This window comes from Dreissena polymorpha, chromosome 6 (assembly GCF_020536995.1).
Source record: "Dreissena polymorpha isolate Duluth1 chromosome 6, UMN_Dpol_1.0, whole genome shotgun sequence".
NCBI lineage: Eukaryota > Metazoa > Mollusca > Bivalvia > Myida > Dreissenidae > Dreissena > Dreissena polymorpha.
Genome location: NC_068360.1, coordinates 60,420,984 through 60,440,865, shown reverse-complemented (window position 1 = coordinate 60,440,865; position 19,882 = coordinate 60,420,984). Strand labels below are relative to the sequence as shown.

Here is a 19,882-nt window from a genome sequence, read left to right as displayed (position 1 = left end):
AGCCAATTGCTTGGAAACCTAGCTTAGTATTGAATTGATAATTTTTTGTGTAACAGGGCTTGTTACTAAAACAGACAAATCTGTTTCTGATAAATGACTATGAATTTGCACTGACATTGTGTGTGTGCGGATAGCTGATAAGTTACATGTTTACCTATAGCTTTGAATTCTGGTTGGGTCATGGTCAAGGTAACTGTTTTTAGAAATATAAAAGGTTTTCTTTCAATAGCTTTAGTTTTTATCAGGTTATTGTTCTGAAATTCTGTGTTGGTAGCTTACATGCAGACCTACATTGGTATTACATTTCTGACCAGTTGGATCAAAGTCAAGATCATTTTAATTTGAAGTTAAAAAACGGTTTCCCTCTAAAAATATTGTGTTTCTGTGAAGAAAATATGTGAATGTGGTGTGTTTAGATAGCTAACATGCAGACCAAGCTTGTTATTAAACAAATGTTTAATTAATATCTTTCAATTTGAAACCTTTTTTGATGTGTTGCGTTTTTGAGTTCTTTACTATTTCATCAAATGTATATGAACAATTGAACTGAGCTCTGTTTCCCAAATATGGTTGAAATATTGTTGATATGCCCCTTTAATGCAGGTTCTGATTCAACTTTTATGAAAATTAAGAAAGACATATGCATTTCCTTCTAAAATTACACCTATTCGCCGATCGTTCTATATTTTGTAGAATTTGAAATCTACTGAAATAGACAAATAATAATTAGTAGTACCTTGTATAAGTTGGTGTGTAACCTATCAGGTCGACAACAATATTCACCAAATCGAAAGTTAGCTGGTTTTATGCATAACCTGTTTTGCATAAAAAGGCAAATTGCCATTTCGATTGGTTTACAAGTAATGACGTCAACTGTCAAAAGGTATTCCCTACGATTTGTTATGACTTACAAAAGTTCGTTCGGAATATCGGCAAATATCTGTATCATCTGACGAATTGTGTAAGTATTTGTTCTTGAACAATAATGTAAACACATTTTAAAAAGCTTGATTAAGAGTATTTTTGCGCTGCATTTGTTAAAAATAATACTTTCATGGATTTCGGCCGCTTATTTTTTTAGGGGATTCCGTTCCATTTTCATTTGAAGAGACGAGTTGTCAAAACACCTTACAGCAAAGTTGAATGAGATGCACAACGGTTCAAAACAAGTTATATGTGCATTTTGTTAATTTTGTTAATTTCATTCTTATTGCTTCGTATCTTACGTTTTTTACATAGACGTCTTCGAAATAACCTGGCGTTAGATGTTGTAAACATTAATATACACACGGAGTAGACGCTTGCATATTTTGTGTGTAACTAGGTCGGCGAACAATACGATACTTTTTATCATTTTTTCAGTATATTAGCCCTAATTGTCACGTAATTTTGGAACAGTATGGCATATATAATAGGTATCGAAAGGTATTTGTGATGGGAAGTAATTTTTAAAGCGTCTATTTGTCTAAACTGTCAAAATATTGTGTCTAGGTTAAATTTAGCGCGAACGGAAGTGGCTGGTTGTTTACACAGGGCGAGTTTACTTTACACTTTAGGGGAGGTTACATGCAGTTAATTTTTGTCTTAAATGGGGTTTTGTTATATTGTATGAATATTGTGATTTCAAAGACATTTTATTGAGATAAATAAGTAAGCGTATCTATCTGGACGCATTGTATGTGTTATTTATGTTGAATCTTTTTGCCGTCCAATATTGCATATAACATGAAATACTCACATGGGATAGTCCAAAAGATGTGTATAAAGGATTTGTAGTTCGCCATTTGTTCAAGAAAATGTAATGTTATTTTACACGATTTTGTTTTAATTTGACGCAATTGTTAATTAATTCTTATCATAAATAAGGCGTGCGTCAACAGGTAAGTAAATATTTCAATTGTTTGTTTAAATGGTGATGTTTCAATTTTTTTTGAATAACAAATTAAAATGAAACTGGAAAGGTAACACTAACAGTGTCAATAGTCTGTGGGCAACAGTTCACCATTAAAGTTCAACAACAAATTTATTCAGAGGTTGCAGGACATTCAGCGACTCGAAGCAATAAGTTGCTTAAAGTAGTTTTTACGAATTTGTATCCATGATAACAATAACAATACAATATATGTAACATTTAAAGTGTCTTAACATCATGGTCACCTTAAAGTATCATAAACTATATTCTCATGATTGAAATGAAACATGATATTCTGTAATGCTGGAAGAAATTAATTTAACAAAACTACTTTAGTTGTTATGCTGTTAATCGTCATTGTCGCCATAAGCAACGAAACAGTGAAAGTGTTTACCCGTTTTCGCTCTCGGAAGTGGTGATTTTACAAATAATTGTCTCCAAATTCCTAGATGAAAATCTAATTCAAGCAATACACAAGCAACCAAAACGCAAGAGGTCAGCAGGGTTTTTTGTGGCCCGATTTTATAGCCGAAATTTGGCTATGTTCCCAATCCCAAAAAGTATACTTTTTTCCCAAAATGTGACCTAAAATTCCCAATTTCCAAAAAAAAATTATTTTTTTTAAAGAGGTGTCTAATGCGTATTTTATCTCAATTTTAATTCAATTACATCTAACAAAGTATTATATGAATGTGTTCTTTTAATTAGAATGATTATAAAGAGTTATATCAAATTTAGTATTTCCCTAATCAGTGGACTTTTTGTTTGGAATAAAAAGGCTAATGATTTTTATTTTCCCAATTTCATGAAAATGCCGATAAAATTCCCAATTCCAAAGCCATGGGCTATCTTCCCAAAAAGTGGGAAAAAAATCCTGGTCAGTGTCTGTCCGTTAAAGCTTTAAAAACAAAGGCGCACAAAATTTTAACACTGAAGTGTGTACATTTTACAGTGTGTACATTTTATTTTTCAAGCTTTACAAAAAGACGTTTAACCCGTTCAAACTCAAAGTATCAAGGTCTGAATCTGAGTTGCTAACCCTGGGCTTACAGGCATCTGTTAATTTCTATCCCTGATTACTCTCTATGTCAGTATAATGTGTGTGTCCAGTGCGCCGCTGTTGTGTGCAGGTTAAGATTTGTCCTGCCCTTTAAACGCTTCACTGAAGTCTTTCATATTTTCAGGTTACTTCTATTAGTATCATAGTCACCATGCATTAATATAATGCAAAGACCACACATTGAAGACAACGCGGGGCGTAGAGTCACTCAAGGGGAGATTAACCAAGTTCTTAGCGCTGGAAGATTGATTCAAAGTGCTGGGCTTGGAGGTGGTCCAAGGTTTGAGTCTGAAGTGATGTCAGGTGGACTACAGTTTCCTGGCTTACAGAATTTCGCGTAAATATTTTTGTTAATTAAAAGATAATTTGAAAAAGGATGTTCATTTTGAGATTCATCTTGCAGCTAACTAAGGTGTAAACAAATCCTCTGTAGATTGATTTCAAGCAATACACTTTTGTAAGGACAATACGTTTGACCAAATTTAGTTTTGTCTTAAAATTGTTTAAAAGAAGACCTTTTCCCTTGAATAAGTTGTTTTTAAATATTTTGAAATTTACAATATTTTAATGAGGTATAATGTTGGGTAGCACAAGGACCTCTATTCCTTTAATAGTTTCTAAATAGACTGCTAGTGTTTGACAATTTTGTTATAGTTTACCAACCTACGTTACCTTGTGATTTCAGTGGGGCTGCCGGACATGCCCATCAGGCCCCTATTCAGCTTCCAGGGGGGATATCAGGCCCTGGGGCTGGTGGTATGACCCCGGGGCATGGGCTGGGCGGAGCACACCCAACACCTGCACAGGTATACTTATTTTTAAACTATATTAAGGTAATATAAAACTATTTAAAACTACGTAAATTGTTAAAGTTTTCTCAAATTAGAAACGTTTGAACAGAGAACGCATGTACTGCCACTGGAATTAAAGGTTTTATTGTGTGTACCTTGGTCATAATTTTGGTACAAAATTGTATTTTTATGCACCCGGTAGGGTGCCATATAGCAGTTGAACTGTCTGTCAGTATGTGTGAATGTCAGTCTGTCCGCCCGTCCGAAAACTTTTAATGGCCAAAACTTTTTCAATATTGAAGATAGCAACTTGATATTTGGCATTCATGTGCATCTCACGGAGCTGCACATTTTCAGTGGTGAAAGGTGAAGGTCATCCTTCAAGGTCAAATGTATAATTTATGGCGTCTGTCCGTCCGTCCAAAAACTTTAACATTGCCCATAACTTTTTCACTATTTAAGATAGCAACTTGATATTTGGCTTGCATGTGTATCTCACTAAGCTACACATTTTGAGTGGTGGAAGTTCAAGGTCAAGGTCATCCTTCAAGGTCAAAGGTAAAAAAAGTAATATTTTTTGTTCAAAGCGGCGCAATAGGGGGCATTGTGTTTCTGACGAACACATCTCTTGTTATTGACTGAATTAAATTATTAACAATAAAAAACTTAAGATGGAGGAAAGCTATATAAATGCTGATGGCAATGATCCACAGGAAGGGAAATCAATTATATGGGTTGTCTCAAAGCATCAAAGCATAATGGCTTTACTGATAAAACATTCAAGTAAGCCAATATGAGGTATCAATTCCCTTGATAAACTGACATTTGTATTACAGTGATATTTTTATGCCCCCGTAGGATGGAATATAGCAGTTGAACTGTCTGTCTGTCCGTCCGTCCGAAAACTTTAATATTGGCCATAACTTTTGCAATACTGAAGATAGAAACTTGATTTTTGGCATGCATGTGTATCTCATGAAGCTGCACATTTTGAGTTGTGAAAGGTCAAGGTCAAAAGTAAAAAAAATACAATTCAAGAGAAGTTATAAGCTTTAAAGGGGAGATTATTTCTAAACCTGCCAAATGATATATTGAAATTTTATTTCAGAGCGGCGCAATAGGGGGCATTGTGTTTCTGACAAACACATCTCTTGTTGCTTTTATTTGTTACAGCCTGTGCCATTTGAATAGGGAAAATAAGCACAATAAACCATGAAATTAGGAAAAATAGTGCGATAAACAATGACATTGGGAACAAGAAATATCTTTAAAAAAGATATACGGCGTAAATAGTTTAATGAATGAGATCAAGGATAGCGAATGTCTTTTTCTGTGCAGTTCTTAGCTGCATCACACGCAGTACGGGATGTTACGGGGAGTTTTCGCGGCTTATTTTACATTATAACATATTGCTGGTCATAAACCTATAGATACAAAACAGAAAACCAAAAGAAGAATGGAAGTGAAATTTAAACATATGAGTCAACCGGCCACACGAGAACAAACCTGTTTTAGTGGTCTGTCGGGCATTGCTATTTGATTCGATTATTAACAGTATCGAGAATCATCGTGCTCATGCTTAAAGTGATATTATGGGCATTTTGCACTGTTGAATTGAGCTGAAAAGAATTAACAGGTCAAAATAGTTAGTTAAAATGTGGTTACTGATCAATTATCTGCAACTCACCTTGCTACCAGTTGTTTATAAAAATATATTTTATATTCGATATTCTTACGTGACCCACCCAGTCCTGTAAGCCGAAATGATCCGTAAAACAATATTTTGTCTTTGTGTCGTATGAACAAATCTGCACTAAAACTAAACTAGAAATGGCGCGGCAGAGGCCGACGCGTATCCCCACGCCGAATGTTTGACCTAGGTGTGCCCCAGGGTTGGTAATGGGGCCATGCATAGCTGAGATTGACCGTATTGTCATAAGAGAAGTTCATCATCAATTAGAAGTGAATTGGTGTAGAAATGAAGAAGTTATAGTAAAAGGCAATTTTGGGTGGGTGTGACATATGTGGGCAGGGCGCCCCAGGGTTGGTAATTGTGCCATGCATAGTTGAGATTGACCGTATTGTCATAAGAGAGGTTCAGTATCAATTTGAAGTGAATCGGTGTAGAAATGAAGAAATTATAGTAAAAGGCAATTTTGGGTGGGTGTGGTCTATGTGGGCGGGGCGCCCCAGGGTGGGTAATGGGGCCATGCATAGTTGAGATTGACTGTATTGTCATAAGAGAAGTTCAATATCAATTTGAAGTGAATCGGTGTAGAAATGAAGAAATTATAGTAAAGGCAATTTTGGGTGGGTGTGGCCAATGTGGGCGGGCGCCCCAGGGTTGGGATTGGGGCCATGCATAGTTGAGATTGACCCTAATGTCATAACAAAAGTTCAGTATGAATTTGAAGTGAATCCGTGTAGAAATGAAAAAATTATAGTAAATGGAAATTTTTGGTGGGTGTGGCCTATGTGGGCGGGGCGCCCCAGGGTTGGGAATGGGGCCATGCATGGTTGAGATTGACCGTATTGTCATAGGTGAGGTCCAGTATCAATTTGAAGTGAATCGGTGTAGAAATAAAGAAGTAAATGTAAAATAACCTAAAAAAATGAGTGATAATTTCTGACGCGGCCCCACCCCAACCCCTATAACTTTTGACCCAGGGGTCAGATCAAAATTCCAAATAGTGCAGGGTCGCACATATGCTCATAGCTACCATGTGTGTAAATTTCAAGGTTCTAGTGCTTTTAGTGTAGGAGGAGATAGTGGCCAGGACGGACGGACAGACAGACGGACGGATGGCGGAGATCACCACAATATCCCCACTTTTTTTTCAAAAAGCGTGGGGATAATTAGGTTCAACTCGTAAACGCATGATCAGTTGTCAAACGAAAGTACGGTTAATATTCAAATGCATTATTTTTCTCTTTCTGGTATATTGTTTTAGTATGTTGATGCTGCATTAATTACTATAAGTGTATATGAAGTAGAAACATCAAAAATAATCAACGGTTGCGATAGACACCTATAAACTGTTACATGCTCATAATATCACTTTAGTACATTAGGCAATATGGTGGAATAATTATTGTTAAATTTATTAAAAACTAGAAATGGCGCGGCAGAGGCCGACGCGTATCCCCACGCCGAATGTTTGACCTAGGTGTGCCCCAGGGTTGGTAATGGGGCCATGCATAGCTGAGATTGACCGTATTGTCATAAGAGAAGTTCATCATCAATTAGAAGTGAATTGGTGTAGAAATGAAGAAGTTATAGTAAAAGGCAATTTTGGGTGGGTGTGACATATGTGGGCAGGGCGCCCCAGGGTTGGTAATTGTGCCATGCATAGTTGAGATTGACCGTATTGTCATAAGAGAAGTTCAGTATCAATTTGAAGTGAATCGGTGTAGAAATGAAGAAATTATAGTTAAAGGCAATTTTGGGCGGGTGTGGTCTATGTGGGCGGGGCCCCAGGGTTGGTAATGGGGCCATGCATAGTTGAGATTGACCGTATTGTCATAAGAGAGGTTCAGTATCAATTTGAAGTGAATCGGTGTAGAAATGAAGAAATTATAGTAAAAGGCAATTTTGGGTGGGTGTGGTCTATGTGGGCGGGGCGCCCCAGGGTTGGTAATGGGGCCATGCATAGTTGAGATTGACTGTATTGTCATAAGAGAAGTTCAATATCAATTTGAAGTGAATCGGTGTAGAAATGAAGAAATTATAGTAAAGGCAATTTTGGGTGGGTGTGGTCTATGTGGGCGGGGCCCCAGGGTTGGTTATGGGGCCATGCATAGTTGAGATTGACCCTAATGTCATAAGGGAAGTTCAGTATCATTTTGAAGTGAATCCGTGTAGAAATAAAAAAGTTAAAGTAAATGGAATTTTTTGGTGGGTGTGGCCTATGTGGGCGGGCGCCCCAGGGTTGGGATTGGGGCCATGCATAGTTGAGATTGACCCTAATGTCATAACAAAAGTTCAGTATCAATTTGAAGTGAATCCGTGTAGAAATGAAAAAAATATAGTAAATGGAAATTTTTGGTGGGTGTGGCCTATGTGGGCGGGGCGCCCCAGGGTTGGGAATGGGGCCATGCATGGTTGAGATTGACCGTATTGTCATAAGAGAGGTCCAGTATCAATTTGAAGTGAATCGGTGTAGAAATAAAGAAGTAAATGTAAAATAACCTAAAAAAATGAGTGATAATTTCTGACGCGGCCCCACCCCAACCGCTATAACTTTTGACCCAGGGGTCAGATCAAAATTCCAAATAGTGCAGGGTCGCACATATGCTCATAGCTACCATGTGTGTAAGTTTCAAGGTTCTAGTGCTTTTAGTGTAGGAGGAGATAGTGGCCAGGACGGACGGACGGCGGAGATAACCACAATATCCCCACCTTTTTTTCAAAAAGCGTGGGGATAATAATATTTATCATTGTATTGTTGAAAACACATTAAGAATCTATTATTGACATACCATAATTATATTGCTGAATATCTTCTTTTAACATATTTCTGGTCTAAAGAAAATTCCAGGTAACCTAGTTCACGGATAGCGTCTTTATTATATAACGATTATTTTACTGACCGCGAACTCCGGTGATGACCTTATATAAACTCTGAATGTCCGCGACTTGACCCGAAACCTCGCGGGTTGAAATGCAATTCTTTAAAGTGAGGCCTCGCTTCCACTGCTCTTTATACTTTTACATGTTAACATGTTGACAGGAATATGGAAGTAAGTACTAAATATGAGAACATAGCCTTTTAAGTATAAACGCTTTTGCGCTGGTAATACTCTGAAAATAAAAGGTGTACGCACAAACTGTATTGATGTCGAGAATTGAGTGTAAAACTGTTCTATCTATTAAGCCTTTTCATTAGAGATAAAATTGTTTCATACAGTAAAACAGTGGTACAAAGACGCGGATATGTTTCCAATGTTCTGGTGGTATACTCAAATCAGCCAATGGAATAAATGAAGTGTATTCATTCGTACCTAGCCGCGGGAAATTTTATTTGAATTTTATTGGACACTTACAAAGGTCAAGTCAGGGTGAAAAGCTGGCTTATGCAGCTTACGCCGAAAAATTAAGCATTATAAATATGATTATAAGTAACAGAATGAAAATTGTTTTTTAAGTGCATGTTCAGGGGGTTTTCTAGCCATTTTGGGAAAAAGAGTCTGGTCAAATTGGGATTGTTTTAATTGATAAAAGTGGCAAATTTGGGAACAGGGCCCGTGTTTTGCACTTTTTACTGCCGAATATCGGCAGCTTCCCCCTTGAAAAAAGTATACTTTTTTCCCCTATTTCAGCTAAAAATTGCAAAAATAAAAAATATGTATATTATATATTTTGTATGATGTATAAATAAAAAGTTGAGGTCTAGAGTTAAGAAATCATAAGTCATAAGAAACGTCTTTCTTAAAAAAAAAAAATTTGTGATTTGTGGGGGGGGGGTAATTTGGGCTTTTTTTTTTGGAAATTTTGGTCTGCATTTGGGGAAATGACGTTGATTTTTGCGATTGGAAAGCAGCTGAAAATTGGCTGTAATTTTTGGCAAAAAATCACTGTACATGTATTAGCAAGTTTGTTGGAAACCGTCCTTGTATTTTTTCTATCAACATCTCCGCCACGTTATGCAAACTTCATAACTCTTGTTTAATAGGTTGAAGTTTTATGTAAGTTTTTCCATTTTTATTTACTTGTTTTTCAGAAGCCTTAAAGTTAAAGGCTTAAGCTTGTATACTTTCAAAGGCTTAATCACTTGTTTTATTTTGTAGGTGCACACAGCGCAAGTTCAAGGTCAACAGCAACAGTTCCAGAGGCTAAAAGTGAGTTTATTATTCTTTATTTTACTTCTTTGAAGAAACATGAAGAGCCATCAGATTTTGAGCCTTGTTAACTTTGAAACTATGTTCATGTCATTCTGATAAATAAATGAAATACAATGATTTCTAGACTAGGAGAAATTGACATCTCCCCAACTGTCAATCAGATTCTTATCTAAATATTGATGCAGATTGACCAATCAGCGATCGATAAATCAGGCGCGCCGGTTGCTAACAACCTGTCCGCCATTTTCTTGACAAGCTGAATTCCTAGTTCTCATTTATTCGTTTATTTTGTCTGAAAAATATTAGGAAAAGAAATATAGTGAAATGGTGTAAATAAGGTTTATGTAACTTGGACAGTTGGTATCCAGAAAGATAAGTTAAAGGAATTTAATTTATACCATTGCCAATGAGGAATTGTGGTCTTGACAAGAGCGAGTGGCAGCTTCAATGTGTAGAATTACCAGAATTCCTCTAATAGTAGTGCTGCAACATTATACCGGTATATCGGTATATATCGCAATACGCAATCTGCATATTGTATTGCGATACGATTTTCATCATACCAGTACGAAAATTTTACAAAAATTCATTCACATGTCGTCCAGAAAAACCATCCGAAATAATGATAACAAGGTAAACAAAACAAAGCAGTGTAAATAATTTTTTTCGTAAAAATAGCATTCTGAAAAGTGTGTTATACAGTGTAGCGTTGTTGCATCGGAGCATTCGTTCGATGCTTTAGAACAGATTATCATTGAATTAATTGCGCACAGCTGTAAATGTTTCGTTCGATTCTGAATTGAGCATTATTATATCAGTAATCCGAATTTCGGAAATACGTTTTCAAATTTTAATGCTAATGCGACAATAAAAAATTCTAGCGTCAAATAAATAGTGCTCTAACCTTTGTCTCAATAAAAAGCGCGCACAAATTTTACAGACATGAAGAACGTCGCATGGAAAGTATGTGTGTATTTTGTGTTGTATAAAAACGGGAACATCACGTCAGGTGAATTACGCGTGTTCAGTGAAAAAAACGCCCCGGTTAAACGTTATTTCATCACATCTTTAAATAGTTACAAATGCCAAAATGTATTTGATACTTAAGAAAATTTGGGAATGTTTGTGTTTTTTGTTATTCTTGAGCACATTTATAGTAAATATTTACCAAAATTTGCTTTAAAACTGGAATATACGGGATTATCGGGTAATTGGCAATTATAATTTTGGTACAAGTTAGCAATATATTGCGATATATTGCAATACGGGTTTTTGAACCGACAATATATTGCAATACGGTTTTTGGCATATTGTTGCAGCACTACTAATAGAAAATTAATTTATTTCAGAAACTGAAAATGTCATATAAGCAATATTTAGTATGAATATAATCACGTGTATATGCATAACTTAACAAAATCACTGTTATAAATCGCTGTTTATGTCAGAAATAAGTGAAAACTATTTTATGTTACTATTTATTAATAAAAATGTATAGACAAAATGCCACCATTTTGATGTTCTGCACTTTTAATTACAATGTTTGATAAGTGTCCCATAAGCAATGTTTAATATTATTGATATCACTTTTATACGTGATAACATGGGGGATATCAGACCCGCTTGGTGTCAGGAAGCGAGTAAAACTTAATAGAAATCCCAGTTATAAAGCGCTATACGTGTCGAATACATGTGGAAAAAATGTTTTGTTAGTATTTCGTACATAACGTGGGCAAATACCAGTGTAGAGGTGTTAATTTATTACTAATACTACTATTACACGTAGTAACAGGTTAGATTTGGGTAATAGCACAAGCATTCAACTTTGGGATCTTGTTTAAAGTACCGAAATACCCATTAAACATAGCTAATGTTCATTCTAAACTAATATTTTTGCATTTGCATAATAAGTAAATGACAGTCACACAAACCTTTTACCAGTGTTATAGGGGGTAAAAAAAAGCCCATAAAATTTACCCGGAATACCGGTAGTCTATAGGCAGAGAAGCCACTTTGGTGATAGGTTTCTTACCTCTTAGCCACGTGACTAAGTGGGCGGAGCGATCATCGTCCAGGCGAGATGTCACTTCCACTGGCCCATTCATATTGGTGACCCAAACTGTTTAGTTTTCAATTCCTCTTAGAACTTGGCCAAAGTTGCTGAACAATTTACTGCTTCATTACATAAATTAATATTTGATAATTAAAAAAGTACTTATGGCTCTGGGGTTGTATTTCAGAAGCATCTGAAGTAAATTTTATTTGTTTCCTTAAATTGGGAATGTTTCATTTCATACTGCAATAGTTAGGCATCAAAAATTACATCAAAATAAGTTAAATAACATCATTATGTTATTTGAGGAATAAAAAAAAAACATGCATGTCTTTATTTAGTAAAGAAATACAAAACATTGTAATTTTGAACTTAAGTGAACATATTTAAGAAATGACTTGAGATGTTTCTGGAATACGACCCCTGGTCCGTTTGGGCTGAATAACAGCCCTTTGTAGTGTTTGTCCATTGTAGCATATATACATGTAGTGGCTTTGTCTGTGTCCCAAGATGTCAGTTTTTGAGACACAGTTCTAGTTTGTCTGCAGCAATGTATTGATCAGCTGATAAAGTTACAATGGGAACAGCAGTGTTCCTATACTCATGGGTCACATACCAGAGTTGAGTTGGGGGTAACTATAACAGTGTTATGCCATGAATCTTTACTGTTGGGGACAGGGACCCTTTAGGGTTAAAAAAGTGGGGACAAAAAGAAAAAATCTGGGGAAACAGAAATATATTTGTAGCAGAATTAAATTTTCAGAATCTAATAACCTTTTACTTGCACTCTTAAATTTGCTTGATTTCTTCTTACAGCCAGTCCACAGGCTATAACATTCTTATTCAAACTTGAACATTTTTAAAACTTTTTTTAAACTGTCAAACAATTGTCACATATTTAAAAAACTTTGAACAGATTTATGGTCATTGGACCAAGCATTGCGTGTCAAAGTACTTGTTCCATAATAAGAATTACCAATAGTAAAGGTGTTTTCTTTTTTGTGCTTTATGCACAAACTGCACATTATTTTGTTGTTGTCAAACAGCGACCAAGACAATTTTCGAAGACAATTTGCTTGGAATGTACGTTTAGGGGCAGACTTTTTTGTCATTGCTAAACGATGTTGGGACTTGGGAAGACTCTGTTCAGGTGTTGTTATTATTATCGTCATATTTTTTAATTTTATTTGCCTGAGGAAAAAACCTAAAATGGATGTGGTTTTCGTCGGCCGGTCACTTATGCAATTTTGATAGGTGTGAAAATTTCCTTGATATCAGTTGATTGGTTGTTAAAATCTCAACTTACCATTGCAATAAAGTGTTATTAAAGTCAATTAACCATTGGCTGCAAAATGACGTCACATCCAATGAAATAATTCGTTCTAGTTACACATTCACTCGATTACTTTACCGACTTACAAGTTGAATCGATTAGTTTTTATTCCTAAGTCCTGTGCGCCGGCTGACCCATATACAGAAACGGGTGGGGACAAATCTTTTATTTTTGCGCCAATGAGGCAAGGGCGCATCCACGGCAGAACACTGCTATAATACGTGAAATATAAGTACTGATTTCTTTTATGAGGAAAACCTATTACTCTTTCATTCACAGAAGTAGAGAATGCACGTTCCTACCTTTACAAATTGAAGCAGCAGTTTGGTGACCAGATATACTGCAATGTTTATTTTACCCCATGGAGTGTTTTACCCGCAGGGGGTTGAACTCTGTACACATTGTTTCTCTGTTGTTGAACTTCTGAGTGAAATACTTTCTCATTTCTCAAAAACTTATTATGTGTCTCAATGTAGTGTACATGTGCAGGACACAATTTGATGTGTTAGTTTCCACATATTTCTGAGTAATGTGCCCATGAGCTTAGCCATGGGCATGGTTGCCTTGCGTCTGACAAAGTAGTACAGGGACATCAGTCATGTTAACGAAGTGGCTCGTGTTAAAATTAGGATAAACCTGATGCTGTTCTATTCACCCAGGTAGAGGATGCCCCTTTCATTTGTTTACAGTTTTAAGATGCAGTTTGGCCACGATTGGGGTAAACAGGGCGTAATACAATACAATTACATGTGCATAGAATGTCGTCCCAGATTAGCAGCACATGGTTATCAGTGACGATACTTGCTGTCTTAACTGCATTTTTGTTAATAAGATGCTTTTTTTAAACAAAAAAATTCATTCCAGCGTAAAGTGTTGACCCTTTTTAGCTCACCTGAGCGATAGCTCGGGGTAAGCTATTGTGATCACTCACCGTCCGGCGTCCGTCCGTCTGTCTGTCTGTAAACAATTTGTAAACATCTTCTTCTACTAAACTATTGAGCCAATTTCAACTAAATTTCATGTGGAGCATCCCTAGGTCATGGGACAAAAGAATTGTTAAAAAAAATTTAATCACATAACCAAGATGGCCGCCATGACCATATATGGTAAAAACCTTAAAAAATCTTCTTGTCAGAAACCGCTCATCAGATTTACAAAAAATTTCACAGGGATGACCTTTGAAGGCTCCCCTGAAAAAGTTGTTCAAAGAAATTTGATTCGTCAAAAAACATGGCCGCAGGAGCTCGTTGAACTTTGCATGTTTATTCGTTTTTGCCTATTTTGTGAAAACTTTCAAAAATCTTCCACATTTTCTGTCCGATCCTTTCCAAATTTGCACAGTGTCTTTATATCAATGAGAACACGAACCCTACAAAAAATGAGCATTATTGGTCCATGAAGTACAGAATTAACTCCCCTTGAATTGAGAAAATGGTGTTTATGCAATAAAGTCCAAATTTTTCATCCAATTCTTTCCAAACTTGTAAGGATTTAGCATGGTTCAAACAAGGGAAACAACTACGGTTTATGCATGTTCGTTTTATTACAGATCTGCCTCCCTTTAATTCATTCAAAATCTCATTTTACAGCAGAGATTCCAAATCTGACTTGTAAATGAGCCCCATATTTACTGCCAGTGCTAGGTTACTACTACCACTACTACTACTACTACTACTACTACTACTACTACTACTACTACTACTACTACTACTACTACTTCTACTACTACTACTAGTACTACTACTACTAGTACTACTACCACCACCACCACGTCTACTATTACTACTTCTACTACTACTGCCACTACTACTACTACTTTTACCACTACTACTACTACTTCTACCACTACTACTACTACTACTACTACTACTACTACTACTACTACTACTTCTACTACTACTACTACTACTACTACTACTTCTACTACTACTACTACTACTACTTCTACTACTACTACTACTACTACTACTACAACTACTACTACTTCTACTACTACACCACCACCACCACCACAACCACCACCACCATTCACAGTGACAAAAAACGTATTCACACAATGGCTGCTACTACAACTTATAGCCCATATAGGGGGGCATGCATGTTTTACAAACAGCCCTTGTTTCTATGGGATTTTAACCACAACTGTTCATGTTTATCTCCGACACATATTTTTAGTTCACCTGTCATGAAGTGACACGGTGAGCTTATGTGATCGTGTGATGTCCGGCGTCCGTTGTGCGTGCCTGCGTGTGTCCGTGCGTCCGTCCGTCAACAATTTGTTTGTGTAGACAGTAGAGGTCACAGTTTGCATCCAATCTTGATGAAATTTGGTCAAAATGTTTATCTTGATGAAATCCGGTTTGGGATTGTATTTGGGTCATCTGGGGTCAAAAACAAGGTCACTAGGTCAAATAATAGAACAACCTTCTGTAGACAATAGAGGTCACAGTTTTCATCCAATCTTTATGAAATTTGGTCAGAATGTTTATCTTGATGAAATCTGGGTTGGGATTTTATTTGGGTCATCTGGGGTCAAAAACTAGGTCACTAGGTCAAATAATAGAAAAACCTTGTGGAGACATTAGAGATCACAGTTTTCATCCAACCTTTATGAAATTTGGTCTGAATTCTTGATGAAATCTGGGTGGGATTGTATTTGGGTCATCTGGGGTAAAAATCTAGGTCAAATAAATAGAAAAACCTTGTGTTGACAATAGAGGTCACAGTTTTCATCCAATATTTATGAACTGTGGTCAGAATGTTTATCTTGATGAAATCTGGATTGGGATTGTATTTGGGTCACCTAGAGTCAGGCACTAGGTCACTAGGTCAAATCATAGAAAAACATTGTGTAGACAATAGAGGTCATAGTTTTCATCTGATCTTAATGAGTCAGGTGAGCAATTCAGGGCCATCATGGCCCTCTTGTTATCCTTTAGAGACTGCACAGGCTAATCTGGGACGCTACTTTGCGCACTTGCATTAAACCCTGTTTTCCCAGAGCAAGGCTCATACGCCTCAACCTGTTGCTGTTGTATTCACACAGGTAGAGGATGCCCTGTCCTACCTAGACCAGGTGAAGTTACAGTTTGGTAATCAGCCCCAGGTCTACAATGATTTCTTGGACATCATGAAGGAATTTAAATCGCAGACGTAAGTCTTCCACTGTCTTTTACTTATCTTGCATTTTCTTATCGGGTTTTGGCGATGAAAATGCATGAACCCGTAAAACCATCTAGCAAGTTTTGTTGTAAATGATGTTTAATACATTCCAGGCTTTATCAAGAAAAAATAATCATAAATTATTTTTTTGTGTCAAAGGGTAGCAAATGCAAGTTGAGGGAACTCTTAATCTCCCAACAAATATTTTTTTAAATATATTTCAACTCTAAAAAATCAGATGTTATGTTCATGGTTGCTCATGCTCCATTTCTGTTTGTATTGATTTTTTTTCTAAAAACAATCTTTGGACCCATCATGAATTTTAGTAGTAATTGACTTATTGGCTTTATTTTCATGTCTGCATTATTGGTGATCATATAAACAGTTGAACAGTAACAAATGCTTGTCAAAACTCATAATAAATTGTACTCCCATTTCTAGTATTGACACCCCTGGCGTCATCAACCGTGTGTCAAACCTGTTCAAAGGCCACCCAGAGCTTATTGTTGGCTTCAACACGTTCCTTCCACCGGGCTACAAGATTGAGGTACAGGCCAATGAGATCAATGTTCATCAGCCCGGCCAACAGACCGTGTCCATATCCACGCTGAATCAAATGGCCCAGGCTGCTGCTGCTTGTCAACAGCATGTAAGTTTTTGAAGGAATTTAAAAGAATTTCCAAGTTGGAGGCCTGAAATACCTTAACAAATTTAACTTAATGGAAATCATTTTAGGTGGATAGAACATCTTTCTGACTAAAGGCCATCAAAACTCATTGAGTTTAACCAAAAAGAAAGATTGTAAAAATATTTTTTTTTAGTGAAATAGTTGCCTGTAAACTGTCATTTTCTTCCACTACAGCTGCACTTTCAAAATGCATTGCATCATTTCTTTAAGGTCTTTCCCCAATATCGTATAAAATCATTAGATGATTGAATGTGTTTAATGGCTAATACTTTCACAGTAAAATGTCTGCTCACTTTATTTCAATTTGAAAAAGAATAGTCTTAAAATTACGTTTTAAAAATAAAATATACAAGAAAACAGGTCATAGGGCTTTAAGAACAAATGCTCATGTTAAAAAAATTATCATCATCTTGTCTCTTTTTGTTTTGTCTTTCCAATAGAAACCTATTCAGAGCCACGTGGCCAACCCGCCCAGTCACACCAACCCGCCTTCCCAACACTCCTACCACCAACAGCCTCGACCTGCCGCTGTGGAAAGCCCAGCGGGTCAACCAAATGCACAACCGGGCCAGCAACCAGTGGAGTTCAACCATGCCATTAATTACGTGAACAAGATCAAGGTAGGTTTTACGCTACGCAGTGGTGATTTTTTCTCATGGGGATTGATTTCCTCCTTTTCATGTCATGCAAGGTTTACATGCAGTTCTTTACCTTGCTCTATCTAAATGAAATTACAAGAGTTTGACTGAGTTTTGTACTCCGCAAATAAATATTTGTGTGCAGATGTCCGTTTAGAACATACCTGTTTCACTGATAACTTTGCCATATATTGATGGATTTAAGAACTTAGAACATATGTAAAATATCATTAAACAATGTTTGTCATGTAAGACCTGTCTTCCTACCTCAAAGGTCAAGGTTACACTTATAGGTAAATAGTCAAATTTGTTCTTAAACTGCTTGAAATTTGTTGTCTCTGCCATTACTTTGCCATTGATGGACCAGGGCCCTCAATCTATCAAATCTGCCACCGAATTCATAGTAAGTCCCCCACATGAAAAGTATAGTTTTTTTCCCCCAAAAACTGATTTTTTTTCCCTCAGAAAATGAAAAAAAATCAAAAAAATCACTGATTTATAGTTAAAAATTGACTCCAATATATCACAGTCCATTATATCGCGTTTTCCAATATATCGCGAATTAGCTATGGCTCCCAAAAATCTGACGAGCATAATCCCCAAATAACATGTTTTAAATTGAGAATTCGCTGAGATAAAATCAGTTTCAATCTAGTATTTTACCCTATTTTTATGTCCCCCACTATAGTAGTGGGGAACATATTGTTTTTGCCCTGTCTGTTGGTTGGTTGGTTGGTTGGTTGGTCTGTTGGTTTGCGCCAAGGTCAAAGGTCAAATATATGGGTCAAAATCGCTCATTTAATGTTCACTTTTGCTGTATTTCAATATTCAAGATAGCAACTTGATATTTGGCATGCATGTGTATCTCATGGAGCTGCACATTTTGAGTGGTGAAAGGTCAAGGTCATCCTTCAATGTCAGAGGTAAAATATATGTGGCCCAAATCGCTTATTTTATGAAGACTTTTACAATATTGAAGATAGCAACTTGATATTTGGCATGCATGTGTATCTCGTGGAGCTGCACATTTTGAGTGGTGAAAGGTCAAGGTCATCCTTCAAGGTCAAATATATGGGTCAAAATTGCTCATGTAATGTCACTTCTGCAATATTGAAGCTAGCAATTTTATATTTGAAATGCATTTGTATCTCATGGAGCTGCACATTTTGAGTGGTGAAGGGTGAAGGGTCAAGGTAATCCTTCAAGGTCAAACGTCAAATAGGGGGACATTGTGTTTCACAAACACATCTTGTTAATTTTATGTTTAATCCGACATTCATAATCCAGTTTTGACCAGATGGTTTGCTTTCATTGTACATCACTTTAACACCTGTGTACTACGATAAATAATAACAGAGCTCCAGATAAATACGCCTTTTTCATGAAGGTTTACGCATTTATTTTTATAAACTGGACGTACAATAACGGCATTAATATCCATTTTACGTCTGCGTCAGCACGGCTTGATTTATTTTATTGGTCCCTAACCTAACAACGCTTTTCGTTAATTTAAATTACCGAAAAGTTGAAGACTGGGTTCATATATTTTCGTCTATTCTTTCGCGTGATTTCCTGTAACTTGTAAATCTGTCAAAAACAATATGTCTGCGCGCAATGGAATGCCGGCTTAACCGAAAGCGGTTCAAAACAACACTTTGTTGTCATATAATGGCTACATACGGTGTCGTCTAACCATCCTGACATTAAATATGTAAACCCAGAAAAAGACATTGTCGCCCCGTTATTAAACGATTTGATTGCATCGGTGGCTTAAAACGTTAGAAAACATGATGAGAAACGAATGAGACAGTGAAATAAGTGTTCATTTACTTAGCTTACTAGTTGGCTTGTGTTTTCTTGTCAAGAAAAATGAAGAAATAGTATTAGTCATTAGTTGTAATGTGTAGTTGTATTTGCATCATAATTCAGAATGGAAAACCTAATACAGTAACTGTTTAAGAAGCTACATATATTTATTATAATTGCTGCAAATGTTTCTGTAAAGTCAGTTATACACCATTCAATATCAAAGAACACGGGTAGTACAGTACTACCTGTATTTTTGGATATGGTAGTACAGGTACTAATTGAGTTTAAGCGTTACTCCTTTTCTTTCTGCCAGTGGCAGTACCGTTACTAATTTCACAAATCCTTATCTGGAGCTCTGATAATAACCCCACTTGCCAAACATCACAGGTCATTTAGGGTGTTACCATTCTCTCTTGAATTTGCTTTGAACTGCCGAAACAAACCACCCATGAAGGTGTTTACAATTGTAACTGTAAATGTCACAAGTCAATACTGACCTATCTCAACAATCTTTGCACGTATGATACAGTGTGAACAACTTGCTTTTTATTTAGAGGTAAAGATCCCTCAGTTTGTCCAGATGCACTACTATTAA

The 19,882-nt window shown here is 36.4% G+C and overlaps 1 protein-coding gene across 5 annotated transcripts in view; it reads left to right on the top strand.

Annotated features, from left to right (window-relative positions):
• Nucleotides 1-836: 836 nt before the first annotated feature.
• Nucleotides 837-19,882, top strand: part of LOC127834236 (paired amphipathic helix protein Sin3a-like) — a 66,130-nt gene continuing 47,084 nt past the window's right edge. The window contains exons 1-7 of one of the 5 annotated variants that reach the window (XM_052359914.1): nt 837-961; nt 3,097-3,309; nt 3,658-3,778; nt 9,551-9,601; nt 16,037-16,143; nt 16,594-16,801; nt 17,281-17,460. In XM_052359914.1, the coding sequence (XP_052215874.1) occupies nt 3,137-3,309; nt 3,658-3,778; nt 9,551-9,601; nt 16,037-16,143; nt 16,594-16,801; nt 17,281-17,460 (840 nt within the window). In that variant the 5' untranslated portion in view covers nt 837-961; nt 3,097-3,136. Of the gene's footprint in view, nt 962-1,406; nt 1,426-1,636; nt 1,881-3,096; nt 3,310-3,657; nt 3,779-9,550; nt 9,602-16,036; nt 16,144-16,593; nt 16,802-17,280; nt 17,461-19,882 lie in introns of those variants that run through there. The other 4 variants (XM_052359916.1, XM_052359913.1, XM_052359917.1 and 1 more) reach the window with 4 other exon arrangements.